The sequence below is a fragment of the Balaenoptera ricei genome, chromosome X (genome assembly GCF_028023285.1).
Source record: "Balaenoptera ricei isolate mBalRic1 chromosome X, mBalRic1.hap2, whole genome shotgun sequence".
NCBI lineage: Eukaryota > Metazoa > Chordata > Mammalia > Artiodactyla > Balaenopteridae > Balaenoptera > Balaenoptera ricei.
The window spans coordinates 7383499-7402928 of NC_082660.1; the positions used below are offsets into that span (position 1 = coordinate 7383499).

The window sequence follows — 19430 nt, forward strand, 5'->3', positions numbered from 1 at the left end:
GGCCAGTTGTAAGAAAATTTCAGATCGGTGTCAGGCTTGCCCAAAAGACTGGGTGTAATGTATGTTTTTAGCAGAGCAAGTAAGAGAAAGCCAGAAGAAAACTTGGCTTAAAAAGCACATGAAAATAGCATTTTTATTCCGTTAGTCTATGGTGCTATGATTCTATTCTTCTGAAAAATAATTTTGCAACAGAAACTGGTCTGGAGCTTTGATAGGCAGAGGGGATTTGCCTGATTTCTGTCAAAACAAAAACAAAACTTCCAAGGGTCACATCTTGGGACCAAGAATGAAGGTCTCTAGCGACAGAAGTAAGAAAGGCTTGGAATAGATTCTTGAAACATGTTCTGAAAACGTAGCGTTGGATACTTGAGGGGCTGTCCCAGATGATAATCTCTGAATCCAGGTGTTCTCTGTTACTGGACACCAGCCCCTCAAGAAATCAGTGCCTTTACGTATTTGGTTTTGGATCATCTGTGAGTGGCGTCTTTTCATCTGTTCTTCCCCACTTAACCACAAATGACATCAGTCTCTCTAATTCGAGTTCATTCCTCTTACCATCCAAGTTCCTGCAAGCAAAAATAAAACCCAAAGGAAGCAGCAAACCTTTTTATCCATCTGTTAAGACACGGAAGGAATAACATTTCATCTGATTTTGTAAAGTAATTGCTTTCCCCACATGGCATTAGAATCACGGAAGGGAGAGCCTGTTTGGGGGCTGGTGCAGAGGAAGCGTCCCTGGAGAGGTTGCAGTAAAGAAATGACTGGGGAATTCCCCGGTGGTCCAGTGGTTAGGACTCCGCGCTCTCACTGCCGAGGGCCGGCGTTCAATCCCTGGTCGGGGAACTAAGATCCTACAAGCTGCGCGGTGCAGCCAAAAAAAAAGAAAAAAAAAAAAATGAGTAAGTGAAGGATGATTCAGGCTACTGTCCTCCCCGAAGGTGGTCCTACAGGATACGCACTGGGAGGTGAACTTGTGGACACGGCCCTCTCCTCCATCCTCACTAGCATATCTGTGCATTCATTTGGTCAGTGTTGTTTGTGTGCCTGGAAACTGAGAGAGAAGGACAGTCGGACAGCCCGTGCCCTTTGGGGGCTCCCCGTGTGGGAAATGCCAAGGAAAACTGGTGTTTCCCGGGAGAGAGAGGTAATGCCGTCGTCCCAGAGCATCCGTGCTGTTTGAAGTGACTCTCATGTGTTTCTGTCCATTGATGAATGGATTGGTTGGTCAGCTGGTTGACGGCCTCTCTTGGGTTCCCACGTCTTGCCCCCCATCTCCTTGGCCCACCTCATTTGGCTTGTATGGGGTGCTGTGTGGACAGAAGAGCCTGCAGTTCCCCAGGGCGATGGGTGGCTGCTGGTGATTCCTTGGGGGACAGGAAGATCCCTGGCGACACCAGCGGCTCCTTCAGGAGACCTGCACATGGAATGGTGTGGGTGTCCCGTGTGCCCCCAGCCCCCTGGCCCTGTGCTAAGGCCTGGTGGTCCTCCGGCCTCAGACAACCTGAGTGGCGATGTCCGACACATCCCAACACGCCAGTGTCCCTGATCGTTAACAAGCAGTCCGACACTTCACAAAATCATCGTGATTCACACCCGCAACCAACAGACGTGCGGTTTCTAGGAACCTCGGACTGTGAGTGAAGTCGTTGGTGGAAGCGTGTCTCTGTTGGAAGGCAGCCCCTCGGGTCTCACCAGCTGTCAGGCAGTTTCACTCCGCGGACAGCGCAGGCCCCGGACCCTGGCTCTGCAGCACGTTCTCAAGTACACTTCTCGGAGCACCCGGCTGCCCGGTCCCTGGCTGACCTCGGCGGTGTGCCGGCTGTGTGTACAGCCTAAGTGGTGGTATCCGCTGGAAGCTCGCTCTGTCTCCCCCTCTCTCTGTTGTTGCAATGAGGCGGTTCCACTGCACGGAGTTCTGGTGGTGCCCTTCGTACCCACAGATGCCCCGGGGTGGGTGGGGGGCTGCCGCTGGGATGCCCTTCCCCGCTCGGGGGCCCGTGCTGTGCCGTGATGTGGGGAGAAGGTACACAGGGTGTCGGTATCGCGGGGATCTGCTATGGGGTCTGCGCGGCCGCACGCCGGCCCCTTCCTGGTGGGCGCCAGGTGCAGCATCCGGCTGGTAGGAAGTCCCACTCCGATCCTTCCACGCCGGGGGCTTTGTCTGCCTCTGCCCCCGCCCCCAGCGACCCCACGTGGCCTGTGGTTCGCCCGGGGAGGTGAGGGAATGAACCTCCGTGGGGCGCAGACACTTGCCCGACGGCACATAGCTAGTAAGTGATTCTGCGCCTGCAAGTGGGTGCCCGAGGGAGCCCCAGTCGGGCGTGGCCTAGTTCTCTCCAGCCGCCTCGGGCCCCAGAGCACGTTGTGGGTAACAGCCTCCAGCCACAGCTGTGGGCACGAGTCACACTTGGCCGTGTGTCCTCTTCTGATCATTGATTCCAGAAGCACTTGGGAAGGGAGCAGCCTGTGTGAGCTAAGTTGTCCAAAGAGTTGGAATTTTCCTCTCTTCTTTGGTGAAGATAATTGCTCACCCTGTTTACAGAGGTGTGCTAAATTAGTGATCCCAGAGAGATCCAAAAACATTTGCTTATGTTGGGAATGTTCATATGCAAGCTCATGTGAACCCTACTGCCTGCATCTCCGAAAAAATGCAGCTTCCCTCCTTACCTTTCTGCCCGGGGACCGGAAGCTACGAATGCATTTGTGCGTGTAACAGACGTCCAGGTCGTGGTGTGACCTAGTGCACGTCGCTAACGATGGCCCGCGAGGCCCTGAAGAAGAAAACCTGGCTCCCTGTCTCCGTCGAGGTGCTCACAGCCCCAGGCTGAGAGTGGAGACCGGTGAACGGTACAGTCATCAGAGAGAGTACCCAGCCCTGTGCTAGGGGCTGCCCGGAGGCCGGGAGACCGCAGGGCTGGCGGAGCCGCGGGCCTGTGTGACAGCAAGGCAGCTGTGCAGAAGACGGGGCGGCAGGGGGCAGGACACCGGGACCCGAGGACACGAGGGGCCCGGTGACGTCACGGGCTCGTCAGGAACAGATGGCATCTGGGAATAGAGCCGCCGCCTCTCAGGGATGCAGCCTGTGCTTAGACACAGGGCTGGCTGTCTCCACACCACGATCAGAAATGGAGATGTGAATCAGAGCAGTGTTGACGGGATTTCAAGAGCATTTGACACATAACGTATAATTTTTTTTTGATTAGATTTTTTGGGGCTTGTCAACAGTGGTTTGTGCCCTCTCGCAGGGTGTTTGCACTCCCGGGCAGTGTTGAACATGGCCTTTCCTCCGCTTTTCCCCCTTCCGATTAGCTCTGTTTCCCTCTGCGGTCCTGTCGCGGACCTTTCACCTCCCTGTGTCCTTCGCAGCGTCCAGTCAGCCTGCTGGGCTCCAGCCCCGGAGGGGGCTGCGGGTCCCTGGCATCCTCAGCCGCCGAGAACCTGCCGGCCTGTCCTCCCTGCCCTGGGAGTTGCTCTCTCCTTGGTAACAGGTCCTGAGCGTGTTCCACAGGAGAACGAGCAACCCAACCCGTACGTCGCGGCTGCCTTTGCAGTTCTCCTTTGCGCAGCTGACTCCCTGCTCCTGGGTCCACCCAGGACTGTGTGCAGGGAGATATTAGCTGCTTACTCGCCCGCGCGAAGTCCTTAACTCATTGTACTTTCTGGCTGTTTACCTCTGGATCTTGCTATCACCATTGACTATCCGTGAAAATACAATAGAAGGGGATATAAATACACAGACACAGATACACAGGTACCACACAGACACACATGCGACACACATGATACGTAAACACGTGATACGTAAACACACATTATCCATATTAAGTACAAACTAGTCACTTGGAACCTATTAGAAACACAGATTGGAATATGACCCCAGTAGAACCCCAAGTTCCCATCTTTAGTCCTTTTTTCTTTGTGAGCTGGATTTCCTGAATTCTTACCAGCTGGGACAGTAAGAACCAGTTAGTGCTTTTATGGCTTTCACTTTGCAAGTTCGGGAGGAAGTCAAGAAAAGATCAGGGGTGGAGGACAAACTTGGCCCAGAAATTGCCATGCTGATGTAGCTCTGAAGTTAAATGTGGGGTGGACCTCAGGGGACTAACTGTGCTTCTCGAATGAGAAGTGACCAGGCAGCACTCACTTAGAGAGCGCCCTCGGGTCCTGCGAAGCCTGCCGCGCTAGTAAGAGGAAGGAGCCCGGGGCACCTGCTGATGACAGAAGGTCTTTTGCTCTGAGTCACTGTCGACCTACACGTGTGACCTCTACCTTCTCTGGGTAGATCTTAGCGTGTCCTGTCTGAGGCACTTTGCAAATAGGTCTCCTTTTATTTTTATTTTTTTAATTTACTTTTGGCTGCATCGTGTCTTTGTTGCTGCACGCAGCCTGTCTCTAGTTGTGGCGAGGTGGGGGGGGGGGGGCTACTCTTCGTTGCGGTGCGCGGGCTTCTCATTGCCGTGGCTTCTCTTGTTGTGGAGCGCGGGCTCTAGCCACGCGGGCTTCAGTAGTTGTGGCACGCGGGCTCAGTAGTTGTGCCCGCGGGCTTCAGTAGTTGTGGCACAGGGGCTTAGCTGCTCCGGGGCATGTGGGATCTTCCCAGACCAGAGCTCCAACCCGTGTCCCCTGCATTGGCAGGCGGATTCTTTTTTTTTTTTTTTTTTTTTAAACATCTTTATTGAAGTATAATTGCCTTACAATGGTGTGTTAGCTTCTGCTTTATAACAAAGTGAATCAGTTATACATATACAATATGTTCCCATTTCTCTTCCCTCTTGCATCTCCCTCCCTCCCACCCTCCCCATCCCACCCTTCTAGGTGGTCACAAAGCACCGAGCTGATCTCCCTGTGCTATGCGGATGCTTCCCACTAGTTATCTATTTTACATTTGGTAGTGTATGTATGTCCATGACACTCTCTTACCCTGTCACATCTCACCCCACCCCCTCCCCATATCCTCAAGTCCATTCTCTAGTAGGTCTGTGTCTTTATTCCCGTCTTGCCACTAGGTTCTTCATGGCCTTTTTTTTTTTTTTCCTTAGATTCCGTATATATGTGTTAGTATACTGTATTTGTTTTTCTCTTTCTGACTTACTTCACTCTGTATGACAGACTCTAACTCCATCCACCTCATTACAAATACCTCCATTTCATTTCTTTTTATGGCTGAGTAATATTCCATTGTATATATGTGCCACATCTTCTTTATCCATTCATCTGTCGATGGACATTTAGGTTGCTTCCATGTCCTGGCAATTGTAAATAGAGCTGCAATGAACATTTTGGTACATGACTCTTTTTGACCTATGGTTTTCTCAGGGTATATGCCCAGTAGTGGGATTGCTGGGTCGTATGGTAGTTCTATTTGTAGTTTTTTAAGGAACCTCCATACTGTTCTCCATAGTGGCTGTATCAATTTACATTCCCACCAACAGTGCAAGAGTGTTCCCTTTCCTCCACACCCTCTCCAGCATTTATTGTTTCTAGAATTTTTGATGATGGCCATTCTGACCGGTGTGAGATGATATCTCATTGTAGTTTTGATTTGCATTTCTCTAATGATTAATGATGTTGAGCATTCTTTCATGTGTCTGTAGGCCATCTGTATATCTTCTTTGGAGAAATGTCTATTTAGGTCTTCTGCCCATTTTTGGATTGGGTTGTTCGTTTTTTTGTTTTTTGTTTGAGCTGCATGAGCTGCTTGTAAATCTTGGAGATTAATCCTTTGTCAGTTGCTTCATTTGCAAATATTTTCTCCCATTCTGATGGTTGTCTTTTGGTCTTGTTCATGGTTTCCTTTGCTGTGCAAAAGCTTTTAAGTTTCATTAGGTCCCATTTGTTTATTTGTGTTCTTATTTCCATTTCTCTGGGAGCTGGGTCAAAAAGAATCTTGCTGTGATGTATGTCATAGAGTGTTCTGCCTATGTTTTCCTCTAAGAGTTTGATAGTGTCTGGTCTTACACTTAGGTCTTTAATCCATTTTGAGTTTATTTTTGTGCATGGTGTCACGGAGTGTTCTAATTTCATACTTTTACATGTACCTGTCCAATTTTCCCAGCACCACTTATTGAAGAGGCTGCCTTTTCTCCACTGTATATGCTTGCCTCCTTTATCAAAGATAAGGTGACCATATGTGTGTGGGTTTATCTCTGGGCTTTCTATCCTGTTCCATTGATCTATATTTCTGTTTTTGTGCCAGTACCAAACTGTCTTGATTACTGAAGCTTTGTAATATAGTCTGAAGTCAGGGAGCCTGATTCCCCCAGCTCCATTTTTCGTTCTCAAGATTGCTTTGGCTATTCGGGGTCTTTTGTGTTTCCATACAAATTGTGAAATTTTTTGTTCTAGTTCTGTGAAAAATGCCAGTGGTAGTTTGATAGGGATTGCATTGAATCTGTAGATTGCTTTGGGTAGTAGAGTCATTTTCACAATGTTGATTCTTCCAATCCAGGAACATGGTATATCTCTCCATCTATTTGTATCATCTTTAATTTCTTTCATCAGTGTCTTATAATTTTCTGCATACAGGTCTTTTGTCTCCTTAGGTAGGTTTATTCCTAGATATTTTATTCTTTTTGTTGCAATGGTAAACGGGAGTGTTTTCTTAATTTCACTTTCAGATTTTTCGTCATTAGTGTATAGAAATGCAAGAGATTTCTGTGCATTAATTTTGTATCCTGCTACTTTACCAAATTCATTGATTAGCTCTAGGAGTTTTCTGGTAGCATCTTTAGGATTCTCTATGTATAGTATCATGTCATCTGGCAGGCGGATTCTTAACCACTGCGCCACCAGGGAAGTCCCTAGAGCTCTTTTTAAATTAACATATTAAATATGAACCCAGATGGCCAAAGTCGCTTAGATTTTAGCAATAAATTGTAGCTGATTCAATTCTCCGTTTTAATGAGGTGGTGGCTATTTATTAAATAATAGGTACCAGGTGCTTTCGTGTGCGTCTGTGGATGCTAGAGTTCAAGAATTTTATAGTAAGAAAAAAACGTTCAAGTGTTCCTCAACTCTTTGAAGTGAAAGATTGGGGAGGCGTTCATGAATTGTCATGAATTAGGTTTTACTGTCTTTAGAGGCAGTGTGGCTTCAATGGAAGGGAGGCGCGAGGTTTGCGTTTCCACAGCAGGCCAGGTGAAGTCGTGGGCGACAGGGCCTCTGAGCTGTGAGTCCTACTTCTCCCGCTGTTGTCCACTTGATGACGTCTAAATGCCATTCTGTCTGTTGTAACCTGACAGCTGCTGTGTATTGTTCTCTAAACCTTCCATTGCATTGTTTGGGTTATTTTGATAACTTCTAGTTTAATGTTGTCCACGAAAATAATCAATCAACAATCTATAACAGGAATAGAAAAGAGGTTTATCTGAGCCAAACTGAGGACTACAGCCCAGAGAAGCCTGCTTCCCAGATTACTCTGAGGAACTGCTGCCAAGAAGCATGGTGTTCGGCACAGCTTTATGTCTTGTCAAAACAAAGAACGTTAAACAAGTCAGGAATACATTGCTTCAGAGTTTCAAAACAGACCACCACGTACCCAGCGAGTCAGTGTGGCCTTGGCACCTGGGAAGGGAGTCTTAGCACTGAAGGAGCGCCAGCATTGGCGTTCCAGGAACGGAGGCATTTAATCTTTATTTTTAACATGGACATTCTTTACTTGTGGTCAGTGAGCCCTTTTCTTTAATAACTAATGCAAATGTACAGTGTATGTTTGCTAGGCTACAAACAGGCTGTTTAAGTTAGCATAGAATTCAAGTTAACTCATGTATAAGCCGGAATGACTTCCCCAGACCTCAATAAGTTAGCATTTCTTTTATCAATGTGTTCCTAATACAGATAAAAAAATAAAAATAAACAACACCTAACTTCCCCGAGCTGGGTTAATATTGTCTTAATTTGGAAGCAGAGAACAAACCTGCCCCCTTTTGGGGTCCCAGCAGGTCTGGCTCTCTTCTGTCCTCTTCCAGATGCTGAGCCCTTCCAGCTGCTGTCTCTGGGCTTGAGGTAGTGCCAGTGGGGAGTGTGGCCCCAGCTGGCTGATGGGGGAAGGGAGGGGAGTTGGGGGTGGTCCATGGTCTACTCTCGACCAGCCATTGAACCTGGAAGGGACCTTTCTCCTGAGGACATAGCAAGAGAGACATGCAACGAGCAGTTGAGTCTGAGTGCAGCTGCCTGGATGGGGTTGGGACATCTGTAATGCCCAGGCCTGGTATCATGTCCCGGGAGGACACACCTCCAGGGCCCCAAGGGGTTGCCGGGGTGTGTGGGGAGGAGGTCTTCTATTCCCACTTGTTAGGCAGTAGGTTACATCTCTTACTGGCACTTGTGCTCTACCTGCCGGGTCTCTGATTGCTGCCCTCCTTAGGGTCTCCTTTAACAGCTCTGAGTGTGTCTTAACGGAGAACAGCTCTGCCTATGAATGGAAGGGTCAATCAGAGGCTCATTTTATTATTCAGTCAGGTCGGAAGGAAGTGTGTCAGCGAAAGCAGCAAAGGCACGGCCGGCTGATTTGTTGCGAGTTTGATGGTTATTATAACGCCCACGAGCTCCAGCTTCGGCACAGCTAGCTATACGTGCATGTGAAGCATGGCTGCATGTGTTTTTCGGGGGGGTGTGTGTGTGTGTGTGTGTGTGTGTGTGTTTGTGTTTGCGTGCGCGCACGGGCATGCGCGCATATAAGTACATTTCAGGGAAAGATAGAAATGGATACGGATGTGGAAATGGATGAGTATGGAAAGATCAGTGTCTCACTGCAGCTTCCAAAAGAAACAGTCTTTGTTTTTCTTATATTTAATAATAGACTACTGATTTTAAAGTTTTTATCAATTTATTTGCTGCCCGTCTTAGAAAGTTCTGTTCCTTTGTATATGGCAATTTCCCGAAATAAGCCACATGAAAATATTGTTGCAACATGAAGGAAATACTTCTGAATATCACAGTTGGAGGATTTCTACACACATTGTTTTTTTAAACGTTTGTGTGAATTATACTTTGCCCCCAAATTGCAGTCTCTGTGTACATGTATGTGTGTGTCTGTAATGTGTGTACCTCCTGTCCTGTGGTATGACATGCCAGTGTACCGGCTAATGTCCAGTGTGTGTTTGGCGTTGATGCCTTGTGTTAGGAATTGCGGCGGGGACAGGCGCAGGCAAACATATGTGGGTTTAATTCCTTAACATGACTGAAGGAGGTTATGGAGATGTGGGTGTAGTCCTGTTTGGGGAGAAGATGTTAATTGGAACCGTTGGCTCATTTTTCTTCCTTCCTCCCCTAGACAGGCAGATGCCCAGTGTGCAGAAGACAGTCCAGGAGCGCAGCGGGACCCCCAGCAGCCATCCCAGGTCTCTGAACCACCTGGCGCCCAGGAAGCTCCCGAGGTGCCCGCGGAGGGCCGTGGCCGGGCGGGGACCCTTCCTTGCGATTACAGATACCTGGAGGAGCGCGCGCCCGCGGACCGGCCTGCCGCCCCGCATGCCCGGGGGCAGGACCCCTGGCCCCTGAGCGCCGCCCCGCTCTCCCGGAGGCCTGCCCCGCAGAGGCCGCCGCCGCCCAGGCGTGAGCCCAGGCCCTTGGGGGGCGCACCTGCGGCTGCTCACCTGGGCGCGCCCGGCAGGCCCCGCCCCCTGGCCCCGGAGGCGTGCTCGGACCGCCCGGCCCTCGCCCGCAGCAGCCCCGGCGCGTCGGCGGAGAAGCTGAGCGCCGCCTGGCCCGCGGCAGATGGCCCACGGGCCGCGGGGGAGCCGGCCGGGCAGCATGTAGACGAGCGCGCAGCCTGGCCCCGGCGGGAGGCGCCGCTCCCTTGCAAGTTCCGGCCCCTGCAGACCTCCGCCATGGAGACCTCGCGCTCCCCGTCGCCTCAGTTCGCGCCCCAGAAGCTGACGGACAAACCCCCGCTGCTCATCCAGGATGATAATTCCACCAGGTACTGTCTCTGGACGGCGGCGGCCTGAGGCCTTCTTCCCCTTTCCCGGCTCCCTCCCACCGTGGGAGGCTTTCAGTGCTCCTTTCCTGGGTGGTGAACCACTGCCGCCTTGCTCCCGCCCCCCATCCTGGATTTTAAGTTGGTCCTGGGGACTGACATGGGGGAGAACCCAACACTCCAGTGGTCAGCTGGATTTTTAACTTGCTGGGGGCTTTCCTGCCCCACAGGGGGTGGGGGGGGGGTAAAGGAGGGAGTAGACCGTCCCCTGTCCTGTTCTTCCAAGCCCAACAGGTTGATACCTGCATTACCTACAGGCTTCTGCACACCAGGGCTGGTTTTCCCAGCTGAGTTCTGTTTGTAATCAGAATCAAGTTTAACCTAAGCATGAGACCTTCAAGCAAAATTGGTGTTTTTCATAATGTCCAGTGTTTCCACATTCCATTTTTTCTAGTTCTTTATTTATTTATTTATTTTTATTTTTGGCTGTGTTGGGTCTTCGTTTCTGTGCAAGGGCTTTCTCTAGTTGTGGCAAGCGGGGGCCACTCTTCATCGCGGTGCGCGGGCCTCTCACTGGCGCGGCCTCTCTTGTTGCGGAGCACAGGCTCCAGACGCGCAGGCTCAGTAGTTGTGGCTCACGGGCCCAGTTGCTCCGCGGCATGTGGGATCTTCCCAGACCAGGGCTCGAACCCGTGTCCCCTGCATTGGCAGGCAGATTCTCAACCACTGCGCCACCAGGGAAGCCCTCTAGTTCTTTTTATATGAAAAGGCTGAGGTGATAATATATCTATTATTAAAGCAGAGGAAAACTTGATCACGTTCCGTGGTGCTGTTCTCAGAATTATCGGCATGGAATTGTCTGTTGTGCGCATTGAGGCATTGGTGAATGCTGTCAGGCAGGGACCAGTCAAGAACTGAGAAATAGAAGGGGGGGGGGGGGATTTTCTTCTCCTTCTCTAGAGCATTGGTTCTCAGCCGGGGTCGGCGGGGTGGCGGAGGGGGGGGCATTTCGGCCCCCAGGGGGACACTGGGCAGTGTCTGCAGACGTTCTGGGCGTCTCAGCTGCTGGGCGTGGGGCTCGCTCCTCGGCTCCTGGCATCTAGTGGGTGGAGGCCAGGGGTGCCGCTCAATACCCTGCAGTGCCCAGGACGGCCCCCTAGCAGAGAATTCGCTGGCCCTGCACGTCAGTACCGTCTGATACAGTAGCTACCGGTCCCACGTGGCCATAGCGATGTAAGTTAATGAGCATGAAATAAAACCCGTTGCTCAGCTGCACCCTCTGGGGCTAGTGGCTGCCACCCTGGACAGCCCAGATTATGGCTGCTTTCATCATCATGGAAAGTTCTGTTGGATCTCCCCGCTGTATAAAGTCTTGAACTTTTTTTTTTTTTTTTTTACCCTTAAGATAACTTGGCAGAGAGGAAATAGTACTGATAGCGTCCTGGGTCTCCATGCGTGTCATGGCAAATGCAGCTGCACCTGCAGGCCGGCACTGCTCCGCGTCGTTCAGAATGCAGGTGTCACCTAGAGATCCTTTCTGTTGGCAACGTTGTTCGGCTCTGAAAGGGAGGAGAAGCGATGAAGTGGTGTGTGTGGTTGGTGGAGCGTGTTGGTACCGTTGTAGGTAAGGCGACCGGGCCCCTCGGTTCTCGGGAGCTGGTTTGGGCACAGTGGGCTCCACGGCTTTGCGGAGAAACAGGGCCACGTGCTTGTGCAGTGCGCATGACGTCTGTAGACTTTAGGAGGTGGGTAGCGGTTTTCATTTTTTCTTGCCCCAAGCGAGTGTGGGTTTTCTCACCCTGTCTTTTCTGTGAGAGGGGTTTCAAGAAGCAGTGGCAGTACTTGTTGACGATACTGAGTGCGGGTGTCTTCAGGCATCTGCTCTGTTCCCATCCAGTGTGTCAGTTGAGACAACAAAGGTTGTCTCGTCCCTTGCTGTGCAAGCCCCCGTAGAGCGCCCGATTCCGGTCAGTGTGCAGAGCTAACTCGGTGTGTGTCCTCTCAGGGAGCACAGTGCAGCAGATGGTAGCCATGTCACCCACGAGGTTCCTACCAAGGAGGTGGCTCATGATGTACTGAGTTCAGTGTCCCCGTCCCCAGAGCGGGTGTTACCGGTTAGCGTGGGCCTGAGAGAGCGGAATCCCGCCGGCGCTCCACACGAGTGCTGGCCGCCTCCATACCCACCGCCAGCCACCCACGGGCAGCGAGTGCAGCACGCCGGCCGGGGCCTCCCAAGCTGCCTGGTGTTCGGGCACAGCTCAGAGACTCTCTTCTCGTCCGCACGTCTGCTGACTGATTTCTTGAGCACTAGCCGCCCACCTCACCCCCCTCTGCGTTCCTCTCTCCCCGCTTCCAGTTCCCTCTGCTGGGGAACCGGCCACGGTGCAGAGCAGCTCCCGTGCCCCTGAGACACGCCTTCCCGAATTCAGCAGGCGGGTCCAGAGCCCTCCCGTGTGCCAGGCCGCGGAGTGCTCATTCACTCCGAATGAAAATGCATCAACTCCTGTCCGGAAGCCAGGAAGCTTACTTTTAAAACCTTTTAAAATTTTGAGGGTTTTGTTGGTTTACAACAAAATGGAGACAACGCGCAGCAGCACGGGCCGGTGACAGTTAGGGATCGGATCGCTCCCGAAGTGCTCCCGGGAGCTCTCCTGGGGCCGGTTTCTGGGCTTGGGGGCGTGTGTGAGCATGCGGCTGGCGGGCTGCTTCGGGGTCGTTCGGACAGTCTCGCGATCACCTCGGGCATCTCGTGGTTTGAGAATCTCCTTGTGGGCGTTGTGGTTTATCAGACCCAGGGCGGCATGTGGGCTGAGGGCTCCCTCGGGCCTGGGTGTGTGAGCAGAGCGGGCTGGAGTGTTCGCTGTTGGGGGCTGGGCCCCTGTGGGCAGCGGGCGGCCCAGCTGCGCGGAGCCCGCACTCGGGGAGGAGCCGCCCCACGGAGAGGGGGCCAGGCCCAGGCACACCCCGCATCCTCCGTCCCTCCTGGTCCTGCTTCCCATGAGGAACGGGTGCGGTCTGGCTGCGGTAAGGTCTTGTCCACCGTGTTTTGTCTTCATTTTGAGGTAGAAGTTCATCAGACTTCCTAAATGTGAAAGTCTGCCGAGGTTTCAAGAGGAGAGATCAGTTGTGCTTAGAAATGACCAGGAAGAGATGCTTTGTTGGAAAGTATAGGACAGCCTGCGGAGGATTTGTTTTTGTTTTTACCTCATGTCTCCCTTCGCTGGAAATCAAGTTTCCCCACGAATCGGGGCGGGGGGAGATGCAAATACAAGCTGACTTTTAGTCCCTAACAGGTGTTGAGGGTTTCTAAGCATGGAATGCAAGGAATGGAATGAAGAGAGGGGTTCTTGTTTGTGTGTTCTTGCTTCGATAAGATGCCAGAATTTTCCTTCTGAAGTTTAGCATGTCTGAGCAGTATTATCCACAGAGTGACAGCCTTTTGAAATTTATTCACTAAGAAGGCATGACGGACTATATATGACCACCTGGATTAATAAACACCTCTGCTCTCAATGGTTTCTGCTGGAGGAGAGAAGAAAATAAAAGTATTTCATTGTAGCCTGCATGCCCCGCCCTTGGGAACAAGGAAAGAACCGTAATGTGTTGCGTTATGCCCCTTGTGCACCATAAAATTACGTCCGTTCGGATCATAGAAGTGGTTTTAGGCTGAGTTGGGAACAAGTCGGGGTTTTGGTTGTATGATTTTGGCTTGTTTTTTTGCCTTCCCTCCCGGCTACCAGCAGATGGCTCTCTTTCTCCAGTTTGTCCTTTAAGGGTGTTTGAAATGGATTTGTGTCCCAGTGGCCCTGGTCCGAGGGACCCCCCCCCCACCGGCGCCAGCCGGCTCTCGGGTGGTCCCTGGCGAAGCCCCGTTGCCTCGACCAGGCCGTTCCTTTCCGTTTTCGCTTCCGTGGGCGCTCCAGGTGCCTCTCCCGCTCCTTTCACCGACAAACTTTTTTTTTTTTTTTTAAAAAGGACGCCTGCATGAGTCATTTAAGGTAACACAGGAGCAGCGTGTCCCGTGTTTGCTGCTGGATTCTTACCTCCCTGGTGTGAAATGCCGTGTGAAGGGCAGCTTGAAGTGTGGGGCAGTGGAAGGCAGGTGGGGTGAGACCCAGGGCGCACGGGGGTCCAAGGACGCTTCCAATCGGGACCGGGACCGGGCGGTGCTCAGCATGCGCTCAGAACACGGCTGCTTTCTAAAGGAGTCCTCCGGCCACCCCGAGGGCCACGCAGGCGCCCAGCTTTGAGAGACGCTGGCTGAGGCACTGATGCTACTTCTGTGAAATACGCCTGTCTGTTGCAGGGCTCCCTTACAAAAGAAAATCTCACTGAGCAGGCTTGTTACCGTTTGCTCTGCCATTGACCTAGAAACAAATGAACATAGCACTGCCCTTCTGTCAGTAAGCCCACGGATGTGCCTTCAGGCGTGCAGGTGACTGCTGGAAAATGGAAAGACACCTAGACGCCCAGGAGGCTTAGGAGATCAAGTTAGGGGTGGCAGGCACTCCTCAACCTGGTCTCCCCATCCTGGGACGTGTGACCATGAAGGCTTCTCCTCTGGGGCCGCTGCAGGCCTTTGAGTCAGGCTTCCCCGGCTGTAAGGGGATGCGGAAACCAGCCGATTTCTCATCCAATTTCTAATTCTGGTCTGTGCCTGGGCGTACAGTGTGTCTTTAGCAGACGGCCCTTCTCTTTGCAGAATCGAGCGGGTGATAGACAACAACACCACGGTGAAGATGGTGCCCATCAAGATCGTGCACTCGGAGAGCCAGCCCGAGAAGGAGAGCCGCCAGGGCCTGGCCCGCGTCCCGGAGCCACCCGTGCTGCCCAGCGGGCTCGAGCGGGACCAGATCAAGACGCTTAGCAGGTCCGAGCAGTCCTACTCCCGCTTCTGCCTGTACAGCCGCCAGGGCGCCGAGCCCCAGCTCCCTGGCGCCCCAGGGCCCACGGCCAAGGACAGCCGGGCCTCCCCGCCCACGCTCAGTTACGTGAAGGCCAAAGAGAGGACTGCCGAAGACCTCAAGTCGGAGGAGCTGGCCCGCGAGATCGCGGGCAAGGATAAGTCCCTGGCGGATATCCTGGACCCCGGTGTGAAGATCAGAACCACCATGGACCTTATGGAGGGCATCTTCCCCAAAGACGAGCACCTCTTGGAAGAAGCTCAGCAGCGGAGGAAGCTGCTCCCCAAAATCCCCTCTCCCAGAACCATGGAGGAGAAGTGAGTAGACGCTGCCCTGGGTTCTGCCCCCTGGGTGTGTGTGGTTCTGCCCGGTGCCTCTTAGGCTTACAAGGGCGAGGGAGTGTATCTGTTTGTCTGTTTTCATGACTGCTCTTTGGGGACAGATTTCCGTAAGTGCTTAGCGCTTTGGGGCTTTTTTGTCACCCTCCCGAAGTTAAAAGCCCATTCTGGGGGTGATGACGTCAGGTCCTGGCAAAGATGTGAAAATACACGTTTCCGGTGATGCCCACGGGGCTTTTTCTCCTAAGGCAGTGGTTCTCAGCCGGAGGCTGTTGTCTCCCGCCACGGGACGGTTGGCAATGTCGGGATACACTTCCGGTTGTCACCACTGGGAGAGGTGCCCCCGGCATCTAGTGAGTGGGTGGAGACCAGGGACGCTGCTCGCTGTTCTACAGTGCACGGGACGGCCCCCATCAAGAATGGCCCGGCCCCAAATGTCACTAGTACTGAAGTTGAGAAACTTGTCACAAGAGGAGTGAAAGTTGAGACTACTTAGGATATGTGTTTATGAAAGAGGCTTTCTGTTGTGACTTATTTAACTGAGGGAGTGAATTGGCTGTAGTAGGTTTTGTAAAGAGCGCTTTCCAGCCCCTGTCCTTTTGTCACCTGCCCACAAAGGTGAATCTGCTTACATCTCTCCTGTTGCTGTACATGGTCTCCGTAAGCATCGTTGATTGACAGTAGGCGGGAGTACCAGTGCTGGGCAGACAGGAAGTCAGGCAAGAGGCAGCAAATGTGGCTGCTGGTAGAAAGGTGCCCGGTGAACTTGGGGCCTGTGGCCACGCCTACAGGTAGCGGCAGACATCTCCGCACAGACCTCAGGCTCCCGGCGGATACCATCTGCACTCTCCTCCCTCCGGGGAGGGGCTTTGAGTACCATTTGGCAGGGTGTTTTAGTTCTGACCTCACAACCTACTCTTTCCCCACTTTTGCCGTCTCATCCCTCTAGCTGGTGCCTTTTCGTTAGCACCACCGTTTGCCGGTCCCGGCCCAGGCGGTGGGACTCACGGGCACGTCTGTGTGTACGATCAGAGCTAACGGGTGTTCTGGCGTTTTGTTACCCAGGAAGGAGGAGCTGAGTGTGCCGGCGGCCGTGTCCCTGGCCACCACCTCCACCTACTACAGCACGTCGGCCCCCAAGGCGGAGCTGCTGATTAAGATGAAGGACCTGCGGGGGCAGCAGGAGCCCGAAGAGGATGCAGGGAGTGACCCGGACCGCGACCTGTCGGTGAAGAAGGTAGGGAAGCTGGAGTTCCAAATGAGCACGCGCTGGCTGGCGGGCAGGCGGGGGGGGCGGCGCGCGGCCCCACCCCGACCCTGGGCCCCGCGCCGAGGGCCATTTGTGTTGGGCTTCGACGTGGGACGCTGACATTTGGGCCTGTGTCTTAAGCCCTTTGTGGGGGAGTCTTCTGTTCTAAACTTGGGCCTCTCTGCCAGGGTCTCTTTGCCATGTCTTTGTAATGAGATCCAGTGTCAAATTAGCTAGGTGGCCACCAGTCTCTCTCATTTTAAGGTCAACTGATATGTCTCTTCTACCGCAGTTAAATCCAGAGGACTTAACTGTATGACTTTCCGCAAGGGACATGTCCTCTTTGACTATCAGTTTCAAATATCTGTAATCCGATGATGTTAAATTCAACAGTGTATTGTGAAGTGCGTTGTTAACCAAAAAGCATCATTTGTTCAACTCCAAAAACTCGCCCAGGCACTTGGGGGTACAGCAGTAGACAAAACAGACTAGAGTCCTTACTTCCCTGAAGGCACTTGTGTGCTCACAGAAGAGATGGACAGCCAACATAAAAAACAAATATAAAAAAACAAACAGGGCCCCGTGGGCCAAACCCTGCCCCCCACCTGCTTTTGTAAATAAAGTTTTATTGCAACACGGCCACATTCATCCATTTACATATGGTCTCTGGTAGCTTTCACGCTACACTAGCAGTGTTGAGTAGTTGCAACAGTGGCTGTGTGGCCCCTGAAGTCTAAAATATTTACTGTTTGGCCGTTCATAGAAAAAGTTTGCCAACCCTTAATGTAATAGGTCGGGTGGTCAGAAAACTAAAACAGCGTGAAGGAATAGAGAGAGGTAAAGGAGTAGGATTGTAGAGAAGGCTCTGGTGAGCTGACGATGAAGAGAGGCCTGGAGTGATGTGAGGGAATGTCTGGTTGATCTGGGGAGGGGCGGGGGGAGTGGGGTTTGGGCAGCAAGTGCAAAGGCCCTGGGGTGGGAGTTTTGTGACACGTTGGGGAAGCAGCAGAGGCCAATGGCTGGAGCTGTGTGGACAAGGAAGGGGGAGGATTAGAGAGGAGGTCAGAGGTGAAATAGCGTGTAACCATGAGGTCATGGTAGGGACAAAATTATTGCTATCAGCGCCAATGTCTTCACTCCTGTAGGAGCTTCAAATCTTCATGGCATGTCAGCGGGCCAGACTTGTGACATCTAGATGTGATTACCTGTTTTTTATAGGAAGGACTTAGCATAAAGGGAGAAAGGAATTGCCCAAGGCAGTTAGTTTCAGAGGATAGCATGTGCTGTTTATTCCAGGGGCTTTGAGCATGCGTAGTCAGCACCAGGAGAAGAAAAGGAGGGAACCAGCATTTGGTAAATTTTTCCATACACTTAGCATATTGGAAGGGGCGTTCATAAAAAATACTGATTTATTTTTTTTTTGACAAGACCCTTGCAAAGGATAATGTTTAATACCTCCTCGTATTGTTAGTTGTTAAAAAATGCCATTGATTGGTTTCAAATATGACAGACAAACCCATTCCAGAAGAAATACCCTCCCTGACCCTTGTGTAAAAGAAAATGACTTCCAATTTAGGAAGTGATAGCCTTTTTTTAATTCAAAAAGGAAATGAAAAATAAAAGAGTTTTGGTCCTGGGATTTTAGAGGCCCTGTGTCTGGCACAGGGTACCATTTGCTTTCTTCTGGTTGTGTTTTCCACGTTCTTAAAAATAATGAATTAAAAAAAGAAAGTGTTATTCTCATAAACCTAGAAAAAATATCCAGTTTGGACAGTTTTAATTCCGTTCCCACCCTAGATGCAAAGAACTTATGTTCTTTACAGTATGCCTTTGTTTCTCGTGATGTACTGAATTTGGGAAGCAGCAGCCTTGGTACCGCTCCCTTCATCTGCCTGGTGCCTCTTCCGATTTCTTTGGGGGCACGAGATGCCGGGCACTGCCTCCCCGTAGATGGTGGCTTTGGGATTGAGATGAGTCACTGTGAGCTTGCCCCCTGCCCACCACCCCAACAGGATTAAATTCGTAAGCCAACTGACGTTTTTAGTTCAATAAGCGCATGTCGGGCAATTTCACCCCAAGCAGGAAGTGCTTTAAATGGCAGTTCTCTGTGGTGTTACTGACCCAGTAGTCCTGCTTTTCTGCTTGATTTGGCCTACAGGCTGCGCTGCCTCTGCTCCCTTTCCAGTGCCCTCATATCTCCGGCGTCACGCGCTTACAAAGTGTGCAGGGGACGAGGAGAAGGGAGGGCCGTGCAGGTGCGCTTGGGAGGACTTGATGGCTCACTTGATGATAGGAAGACAGCAAGACCCCTGAAGCCCCGTGCACCAGACATTCCCAGGGGGACCTCGGCTGTCGTGATCAGAGTCACTGGTGGTCACAGAGCCCAAGTGCCACAGCAGGTGATCCTCTATTTTAGGAGAAGACAGGACAGAGGCAAGAGAACAGAAGCCCCTGCGCAGGGAGGTGGTAAGGGAGTCCCGGGGCCAGTGGAAGAATTAACCTAGGAGGGCTACATACGTGGTGATCCCTGGGGCAGCTCAGGCAGACTCTGCTCAGAAACGGCCCCGGTCGAGTGATGGAGATGCTTCAGGAGAACCAAAGACAGCTGATGGGTTGAGTCTGGAACCTCTGAGGGTTAGGGCTTTTCCCTGGAACCAAGAGGTGGGTGCGAGGCCCAGAGAGAAAAGACCTTGTTTCCCCCATGGAATGGGACAAAAGCAGGGCGTCTGGGGCTGAAACGGGGGCCCATCCCAACCGAGGGGAGAGGCAGCAGTGCACCTGCTGAGACTGGGGGCCAGCTTCAGCCGCGACGGACTCTAACCCGAGGCCTCCCGGAACTCCACGTGCCGTCCACAGGCAGACAGGCTTGCCGCCGGTGCCCTCGGTACTGCCGATAGCCACTGATTTGTGTGCTACCCTGGGCCAGGCCTCATTCCAACTCTCTCAAAGCCTATGTCTCTACTTCATATAATGGCCCTTTAAGGAAGACGGGAAAGTGTTTCTAATAAACATCATCTATG

The 19430-nt window shown here is 52.1% G+C and overlaps 1 protein-coding gene across 3 annotated transcripts in view; it reads left to right on the forward strand.

Annotated features, from left to right (window-relative positions):
• The window catches only part of SHROOM2 (shroom family member 2), a 140183-nt gene that overhangs the window by 111931 nt on the left and 8822 nt on the right, over window positions 1–19430 (forward strand). For 2 of the 3 annotated variants that reach the window (XM_059911328.1, XM_059911329.1), the window contains exons 6-8: window positions 9275–9922; window positions 14622–15140; window positions 16227–16398. In XM_059911328.1, the coding sequence (XP_059767311.1) occupies window positions 9275–9922; window positions 14622–15140; window positions 16227–16398 (1339 nt within the window). The remainder of the gene's footprint in view (window positions 1–9274; window positions 9923–14621; window positions 15141–16226; window positions 16399–19430) is intronic. The other variant, XM_059911330.1, reaches the window with a different exon arrangement.